General features: G+C 39.7%; 1 protein-coding gene across 1 annotated transcript in view; it reads right to left on the bottom strand.

Annotated features, from left to right (window-relative positions):
* The window catches only part of LOC138007726 (TNF receptor-associated factor 3-like), a 6855-nt gene extending 144 nt beyond the window's left edge, over positions 1–6711 (bottom strand). Inside the window, exons 1-5 of the mRNA XM_068854790.1 lie at positions 6539–6711; positions 5661–5817; positions 4032–4190; positions 3153–3308; positions 1–2693 (exon numbers count right to left, since the gene is read on the bottom strand). The exon at positions 1–2693 is cut by the window's left edge and continues 144 nt beyond it. Coding sequence (XP_068710891.1) covers positions 1641–2693; positions 3153–3308; positions 4032–4190; positions 5661–5817; positions 6539–6666 — 1653 coding nt within the window. The 5' untranslated portion in view covers positions 6667–6711 and the 3' untranslated portion in view covers positions 1–1640. The remainder of the gene's footprint in view (positions 2694–3152; positions 3309–4031; positions 4191–5660; positions 5818–6538) is intronic.
* Positions 6712–10043: the final 3332 nt, after the last annotated feature.

Genomic DNA, 10043 nt, shown 5'->3' with positions numbered 1-10043 from the left:
AATTTTAGCGTGATTCCTATTCGCTAGCTATTGACAGTTGACTCTGAAATGGCTTTTTTCCTTTTCCATTCGCTCGCTGAGGGTGTTCTTGTTTTTTTTTTTTTTTAACTCATGCGGTTCAAATTCATTGCCAAACTGGTGAATTCCAAAGTAAATTTCACTCGAATAACCGATATCGTATTCATCGCTTCGTGATTCAAGCGATGTCGGTTTTTAGCGTAAAATGTATCTTGGAATTCACTAGTTAGGCAATGAATTTTTCTATAGAAGAAAGCAGCGAAAATGATTTAATTATTTAAGCAGCAGCCGGAAACATCAAAACGAGGACAATTCGAAACCTTTTATTTTCACTAACCCTACAGGCAGTAAGAATAAATAACCAGGGAGCTCCGCTTTTAGGCTTGGCTAAATCTATATATTACCTCTATTCAAACGTACTATCACAGATCATGATTGCCAACACATTGCCGTTAATTAGGGGCTTTTTTAATGAAAAAATTATAGCAGAGCTCTGTGTGTGTCCACGGGTTGATTAACAAATCATGCGCATGTGCCTAAGGAATCACGCCTCTCACTGTACGTCTTCGTGTTCAAGCAGCCTCCTTTCCTTCGTTTAAACAAGCTTCAAAGTTGCTCAGAACTTCCTTCCTTCTATTGTATGTATGCATTTTGATCGGTTTATTTTTTGGAACATTATTGGCACACTCCGAAATCGTCTCGTGTGCCACGTTGGTGTTCTTACCACATTTTGTCGTCGTCTGTGATATATAACTGAACAGACACACGCAAACATGGAATCTGTTTGTTAAATATTATCAAAAGTAGGCTATCGAACTCTATGAAGAGTGAATACCACTGTGTGACTTTTTCGTCAAATTTATGCAACTTAAATATTGTCTTAAATGGCTATTTCTTGTTTCTTGTTTCTACTATACTGTAACCTTTCTTTAAATAATCATGCAACAGATATTTTAAATATCCTTTAGCTATTATATCCACAAAGACAATGGCTTATTAAATACCGAGTTCTTAAGTACTTCTACCACTCGACAACACGTCTGGCGTAGTTAGCTATTTTCTTGTTATATTTATCGCACTTGATTAAATTAATCAATTACAAGTCTTCGTGATTTCCAAGTATTTTTTGATCGTTGTCATTAAAACGTTTCGTTTCCATCAAAAAAATTATTTTATGTTTTTTCCGTTTGGACACCCTCTGCTCATTCCTAACTGAATAGCTACTAGATTCTGACCCATAAATAGAAACTACTTGTAAGTTTGGGCTGGTTAATCCAAGGCCGGCGTCTGCGCATGTTGCTTATATGTTGGAACATAATCAGTCGTAGGACTATATATCAGCCTAGAATGGCCTGTTAATAACCTCACAGAGGTATCGACTATCAACATTGAAATTCAAAACAGATAAAATATGCTTCATAAGGACTCAGAGCTATGAGCTCCTGCGGTGCTGAATGCAATTGCGGTGTTGTCTTCAAAAGCCCCTCGTCCCTAATTCCTATTATTATTCTAGTCTATGAAATCGTTTGCATCCAAGGAGTTTTCAGTCGCCAAGCTTCATGTCGAGCTATGTTCACTATGCACCGATCTACGTCAAAATTATATGGTGCTCTGTTCTGTTCTTAGCTTGTCCATAAGTCGCCATGAAGGTCCTTCATGGCAACATTAACTTTAACAAACATGGTATCATCCCTGACAAATCCACCCTGTCGGAGTTCTACGTGAGAGAGAAGTGTCGGACAGCCTGAGGCAATATTCATATCCGACGTTGGTTTCTTAAAACTTGAGCTGTTAGGATCTGGACGAAAAGTATCACTGGCGTCCTTGATCTTGTTCTGGTCCATAATTCTAAAATGGACCTTGTGGAGGAAAGGCCAGGGTAATAAGGCATCGTATTCACCGCGCATGATGACAAAGAAGACCGACACGTGAGTTCCTTTGCCCATTCCATCACCATTTAGGTAAAGACGGGCACACACTTTGTAACCAAACCGCTCAACGTAGAAAGGAGGACTGTAATTGGAAATCTTCTTCCCAGAAACAGCTTCTTGGAATCTTAGATTGTACTGGTCGATTTTCCAAAGATAAATTCCATTATATGACGTTGCCTCAAGCATCTGAATCTGAAGATTTTGTCCTGAAAGTTGAATTTCATGCAAAGCCAGCTGGTTCTCAATTCTTTCCATGCGCCGTTCACAGTTGGTGTGATAATTTGACAAAGAACGTGGTCTCGTTCCGTTTTCTTTTGAAGTCAGTGTGATTTCCTTGACGAGCGCTAGCTCGCTTTGCAAATTGTTAACCCTTGTTTCGTGTTCCTTTACAGTGTTGAGAATTTCCTCAATCTGCGAAGAAACAACGGTTCCGTTTCCTTCATCCGCGGCGGCAGCATCTAAGGCACTGCGTAGTTTCTCCAAGTCGTTTATTTGCCCTGTGATTGATCTCTCTATCAAGGATATTTTCGTTTGCTGAGTTTGGATATTGATTTTGGCCGCCACAAGCTCCTCGGTTTGATTTTGAAGTTGCTGCTCCAAGTTGTTCTTCTCTCTCTGCAAGTGGTCGATCTGTTCTTCAATTTGTACATACTTTCTCCGGTTTTCAATACTTGATTGATTCATCTTTTCGACGTGGATCTTTATAGTGGCTTTCAGGTGCTCATCAACAGATTCTTTTTTACCCTGTTGACCAAAAAAGACCTTACATCAGATACCACTTAACATAACTTAAGTAAGTAATTTTCATTTGCTAGCCTCATGAATTTCTTTAACAATGACCCTCAAATTAAATAGCTTATAGCTTTCCTTCAGATTGGCTAAATAATTGATCACCTCAGCTTTCCCTGTTCTATGCAAACCCTAATCATTAGTCGTGGCGATTTCTTTAACCAAGAATCCATGGTCATAACCTGTGGGCAGTTTTATAAAAAAGCTTTGGCAATTTTAATTAAATTACAGACGAGATCATCGAGAAAACATTAAAACTTTCTCCAGGAAATCTTCTGTTTTCACTCAAATTTTATGATCTTAAGAAGCCTCGTCTTTCACAATGACAGTAATGCATCTTTCTTTTTTTTTTTCTGAAAGTATTTTAAAACTCCAAATAGCAACTGTTCTCTCAACTTATCAAAAGGCACTCACTTTGAATTCGCAACCATGAATGAAAAACGGGCACGGTACTTCCGCGTGAGGACACTCCTTGGTCAAGTGGTCATCCAACATGTCACGTGGTATGGTCTCCTTTCCGCAGAGTAAATGACATTTTACGGGAAATTTCCCGCACAAACCAAAATGATCCTGCAGATAAACAGAAGAACTTGTGTTTTCGGTTCTCTACTCAAAACGGATGAAAATGAAACGATATCAGGATAAAATTAGGTAGTATTGAGAATAGAAAGCGAAAATATAAGTTTGCCTATTCATAGACAATAGGGACCTTAAGATCTACGACGGCGACGTCGACGAAAACGTCACCTCAAAATAGAACTTTGCTCTAGTAAAAGTCTTTCGCGATTATTCCATCTCGTTCACGTCCTACATTGTGGGCGAAGTATCCTAAAAATAAATTGATACGAGCGGTTTCAGAGTAAAAATAGAGAATGAAAGATTCTCTGTTACATGCTCACGTTGTCGTCAAAACCTAACATTTCGTGATTTCACGTTGTCGTTATGCAGAGAACCACAAAAATATGAGGTAAAATCCGTGCCGCAAGTTCAGCACGATTATTAATTGCCTTTTAACCAATGATATCATTGTTTGTGGCGTTTTCGTCGACGTCGTCGTCGTAGATCTTAAGGTCCCTAATACAACGGCAACGGGCAACGACTTAATTCAAAGAGGAAAAAGAGGTTCGCTTATTAATCCTATGAGAGGATATGTCTCGGGTATGGATGCTGCACGAATCAACGTTAACTGAGCTAAAACGTCAAGGTTCAATTCGGTAGTTTTCTTTTAGATAATAGTGAGGAAATATGACTTAATTGCTATTTAAAACTAGCTCAATATTTCTTCTCCCATACCTTCAAGTTTCTTTGAAACACTTTTCCTCCGCAATATAGACAGATCACGGTCCTGTTAATACAGGCATTTGATGCGTGCTCTTCGAGACTTCTTCGTTCCATTCTCTCACCACAGGCAGGACAATGTACGTCACCATATTGACAGCTTGTTTCATGGGCCTGCTCGATAAAACAGTAAAAAGGAGGTCCGAATTATTATAGAAAATTAAGGATTGAAAACTACCTCATGTTTTGAGCTTTCTAAGCCGGTAACCGTAAATATCTTCACTCTTAATGATAAGTAACTGACTAATGATTACTGTTATATTTATGAGGGAATGCACCTTTGTAGTCTTTGTACTTTGTATGGGGCTATTTAGTGTGTCAAAAGAGATCGGTCTCACTTCGCTTAAGGACGTTCGCGCGAAATTTTCTAACATTGATTTTTTTCTGCAAATTTTACCATTGAAGGATGATGAGTTAGTGATGTCAAAAATGTAAAAAAAAATGGGGGGTCACTGACTTTATTTTGGAGAGAACTTGCCCGGATGAACACGCTAAATCTGAAAAAAATCCGGCTTCTTTTGCGAATAAGGCCACAGTGTCTGTAAGCCCAAAAATATTGCAAGTACATCTTTGAAGTGAAGTTTTCTCTACCAATCTTTATTTAAGTGGACCCATCAAGTGAATTTATTTAACTGTTGAGGTTCCTTAAAGAACAAGTTCGCATTTAGCGACCATAGCTTCATGCGCCTTGCAGCCGCAATATGGCAGGATTCCATTTCCCGAGGACAGAAATCTTGAAATTTTTAACTTCTCACTTTGATTTTTTGTTCGTTTTTGGACAATGTGGAGATAATTGTAAATAAAATCTGTTTCTGAAAAGAAAAGAAGAGGTCACCGAACATCCAAGATCGTTAAATCCAAGCAAAGCTACAGCAATGGCCAGCGCGCGCGCTTGATGGATGACGTGGCATGCGAATTTGCGTGCGCTGTAAGGGTGCGCAGTAGCAATGGGCGCGAACGTCCTTAAATGTTATTACATAATTCATCTATGGACGCGTTGAAGAAACTGAAGAAACAGGAGTCTGCCATTAGCAGTGCAAACGGGTCGTAAACTGGCTGTTAATTCGTCGACAGTGAAAATGTCTCTTGGCTTCATGTGAGCATTGCCTGATAAAGTTGCGTGAAGTTCAAGGAACGACTCTTGTGAGTGACTGGCGTCTCGACAACCTGAGCGCAGTCACGAGTCTTTTGGACTTTTGAAGAAGACTTTTGCTTAGATTGTGAATTATTGTATGCAAACGTTCTGCATGATAAATGTGACGCAGTGTATCCCTGTCAACTTTCTTATCACTTGTATCCCAAAATAGTACTAAATGTCACCCATTAGAAACATAATCAGCAAAGACAGTCCCAACCAAAAAAAAAAAAACTCTACCGTTAATGCTATGTCGTTGTAATTAGGTAGTTGGCCATGTTAGGACAACTTTGCGATGTGTATAAAAATAAGCATACACCTAAATGGTTGCATTTGCCTTTGTGGATGTAAGCGACTCCCATCACTTCTGGATTCAAACCATTTACAACAATATTTAAGAATAGCTGACGGGACTCAGTAAAAGAGGATGTTTAAACGAAACTATTCACCTTAAAATTTCGGAATTCTCCTTTCCTATCGCAATTTCGATCTTTATAATGGCAACGGCACTGGAGATCGAGTATTTCCCTTTCGCAGCATTTATCGCGGAAGGATTCGTCTTTTGAAATCCGGGTGCCATCCACGGGACATTGGAGATTTTTCTGGCTGGCAGAAGAAAAAACGGAAGTAAATAATCTACGCTTAATTAATCGAGCATCAATATTGTGGGAAGGTTTCCAGCAATGTTTTCGAAACTGAATAGTTTCTTTTCGTTTTCGCTAAAACGCCAAGTATTCCCCCGGTTTGGTTTCACTTGTTCGGCATTCTACATCATGATTTACACAGTGGATATTTCATGAACGATCGAGGCGTTGGGTTGGCTTGGAGAGTTTCGTGGAAAACGATGGTCATCACTCACATCCTTTTTTTAACTTTGTTCGTTGCAAAACATGGAATTCGGTAATATTGAAAAGCATTCAAACTACTGCTCAAGCTTAGTCCTCTTTCATAGAAGGAACTGTGGGAGAAACAGTCCCTATGAATATACCAACGTCATTCCAAAAGAGCTGCTGGAGCTAGAGCGCGTGAAATTTGAGCCAATTGGATGCTCCTCATTTAATATCTGATATCAGCACATTAAGCTCTCAAAAAGAGCCTTATTCAAAGTTCAGTCTCGATATCTAAAGGAAAGGCAACATAATCCATTTTGAAGGAATAAAATAAATGTGTGTGTAGTCATCCAACCAGCGAAAAAACTCATGATTGTAGGACCAAGGAAAGCTGACCGTCGTTTTAACAAAGGTCCAAACGACGACATCATGATCGTGGCGCCTTTCCGGTCTTTCCTTGCGACTAAGTATTGCCTACACTGAACAAGGTTACGCACCTTAAAAGTGATTCCAAACATAATTTGCAGAATCTATGTCCACAAGACGTTTGCCACGGTTCGTTAAAAACAGTCTTGCAAATTGGACATCTAAGCCTTTCATCTGGTTCATTGACAAAGTTAACCATAGTAGTGTATATATCCTACACAAACGTTTGAAACTATCGTCTTTTAATCATTTTGACAACCACCCGTTTAATTTATCTTATTAAAAGGGTTTTACCCCATATTTTAAGAATCATGGTTCTTTTTTTAGATCGCCGTCGGAACTTTGACATGAAGTAATATGCATAAAGTTGCCACGTTCGTCATGACAAAAAACATGTTACGATCCAGCAAAAGCGAACGGCAAAAGCCAAAGAAAGAAAAAAAAAAACACGAAATGGCTTTAACTGTCCACGCGATGAATTTAAACGAATTGCGAAGTAAAGTTTAAAAATGCTACTAATGTTCCAATTACTTCCGGTTCCGGTTCCGATTTACCTTCTTTTGGTTTCGATTCAATTCCGCTCTAAGCCAAAAGCCTTTGAGAGACATTTCTAGGCTCCTAGTTGTAATGAATAAAGACTGTCTGAAGATATGTTTGCACCATAAATAATTTTATCTGTTCGGATGTCTTATAGCTGAAAATTGAAGTGTCCGAAAAATTTAGGGAATGATATCTTTATTTCAGAAATTGCTACAGTAGCTAAAGGTTTACCTTCTAAGAACTTCCAACCGAATCAATTGCTCATCCGGAACTGCTAGATGACCTTTTCAACTGCCAAAAATTGCAAAAACCATCCCCTCTGAAAACTTTTCCCTGGTTGCGAGTCTTTTAGGTGATGTTTTAGTAAAGAAATCTGTACTGAGCTGTTTGGCAACAAAGAACCGAAATTCATAGAACATTTTGACTACCCCGAACACATATTTCACCGAAGATTATCGTTGGGTTCCCCTTTTGGTTAAGGCAACCGTCAGTTAAACGCTTCCTATAATGATGCTCAGTGAATTAAATTTTTCTGTGCAGATTTTGTCATAGTAACACTTGACTGGCGAAATATTGTCACGAGACGAAAGCCAATTACATTCTACAACACCCCTGTATCAATTGTTCTGAATAGCTGTACTGCGGAGGATGCTCTACTAGTTCAAGCAGTGCTGGACAGTTCCTCTAAATATCAACACGATACGCTGAATATAGAAGAAAAAATACCCTTCATCCTGACCTCACAATATGGTATCAACTGTTATACAGATATCCCACCCGAAACCCGGAAACCGGAAACCGCAACAGTTTCCGGTTTCCGGACCGGAATCCGGAAACCAGAACCAGAACATCCACAATTGGCGAAAACTACAACAACTCACCGACTCCTTGTACGCTTCCGGTGCTATAATCCCCACATTCAAGTATTCAATTCTGAGGAAATATGAACTGTAAAATGGATCTCACCTTCTTATACTGGATATAAAGACTTGAACATGGTGGTGGCATCATCAAGCTGAGGCAGCCACGTCACAATAAAGGAACTTGAGAACCCAGTCCTTCCAACTCCCATCATTTAGTCGTGAGACTCACGATTTCAGAACTCATCTCACGGTCTCACAATAGTACCCTCTGAGTTGCGTCTAGATGATAACTGACAAACCTCTCTGCGCCCGGATACAACTTGGTGTTGTTTCTGATCAGCTTTAGCTTGCGTAACAAACGTTGTCGAGGAGAAACATACAAGATGAGTTTGAAGATTGTCCTGACCGCACGAAAATTGGGGCGAAATACAAAAACAGTGTTAGTCTGCGAACACATAAGATTACGTATTTCAGGCGGTCGTTTCTCGGGCCGGAAATACGTCTGTGTTTGCAGGCTAAAACAATGTAAATGCAAGAAAAGGTTATCAGCTAGACTGGTCCACTGCCCTTTAATTACATCAATCATGGATTAATTTATTTGGCCGAGATCTCCCATCTATCTAATGATCTTTATATCCCGCATTTTTTAGAGGCGCAAATCCTTTTCTGCTGTCTGCAAAACGTTTGTTCAGAGGATCCATCCGGGGAATCTTCCGTACTCGCTAATAGGGAACCAGGTCCACGTCCAGTCTCCTAAATGCTTTCTTTGATCTGGTGATACTTGGACAGTCCATCGTTTACCTTTGGCAATTGCGTTTGTTAGCTACAAGACCAGTATTTATGGAGAGACACTGTCGTCCGCAGATTCGATATGCTGTGACAGACGTAATCTGTTTCAACCAATCAATTCCATTCTAGCACACTAGGCAAATGCAACAATCGTCGCTCTTCTCAATTTGTTCACATGTGTCTCACTTTGACACATGTAACCTTTGTTGTAATTTGTACCTGCTGCACTTTGCAACCGCTGTCCATCGCAGTTCTCAATACTGAACAAGCGATTAGTCGTTTGTAAGGGAGTCGTATTTCGCGTCCTCTCCACAAACAGAGGAGAAATACCTGACTCGTCCCCAGTCATATGCATCTCCTAGACGCAAGGCAAGGGGAAAACGAGCGGAAGATGCACGAAGAGGAGATTGGGAAGGGTAAAGGAAAAGAGAAATCTCACCTCTTTCTCTTTCTCATTCTCATAACACCCCTCGTCAATGAAGGGGTAGTTTCTAAAGAAACTGTGGTGCTGCGTCGGTGGGGAAGTAGTATACAAAAATTTGGTTTCATCAACGGAGTTGATAATGTAAATTGGCCACCGTACAGAGATTCTAAAAGCTGACGTTTCGAGCGTTAGCCCTTCGTCAGAGCGATTCGCTCTGACGAAGGGCTAACGCTTGAAACGTCAGCTTCGTCAGACATTATCAACTCCGTTGATGAAACCAAATTTTTGTAAACCCCTCGTCAATGGCGAGTATTAGAAAAGAAACATGGTGTTTGGATTTTTGATTATATCTCCTATCGTGTAAAACCTGATGACCTTATCAGTGGTTTCAAAGGAAAGCAAATCACATAACATGGAAAATGTTCAGAAATATTAAAGCAGTTCTCTTTAAACGTAGCACCAGCAATGTCCATCAACCAATGCATAAAATAACATTCAACGTGCAGTTGCCATAGCAACAGTTTTGCTTCCGGATTAAGTTTGAGCAGAACTGAGATTTGCATTTGGTGTTCAGGATACAGCACTGTCCTGATTGCTAATAACTTGACTGGCAGAACTCAACAAGTATCAATAGATTGCATTATCCCCAGGAAATTTACATTGAGTATACACCTTATTCGAAAATGGCCGCTGATTTATGCGGATACAATTTGGCCCTTGTTGCCTCGTTCAAGATAAAATATTCTTTTGAATTTTAAGCTTAAGAACGAGGCATCAAGGGCTAATTTGAATAAAAACAAAAGAATATTTAAATGGAGGCCATTTTGGAATAAGGTGTATGGAGTACCTCAGAGTTCGTGTCTTGGGCCGTTGCTAGCAAGATATTTGAAATTGTAGAGAAACATTTCTTGGTTATGCAGACGACAGTCAGCTCTATTTGTCCTTCTGTCCTGATTCTAG

Source organism: Montipora foliosa, chromosome 1 (assembly GCF_036669935.1).
Source record: "Montipora foliosa isolate CH-2021 chromosome 1, ASM3666993v2, whole genome shotgun sequence".
Classification (NCBI taxonomy): domain Eukaryota; kingdom Metazoa; phylum Cnidaria; class Anthozoa; order Scleractinia; family Acroporidae; genus Montipora; species Montipora foliosa.
This window is presented reverse-complemented; position numbering and strand designations above follow the sequence as displayed.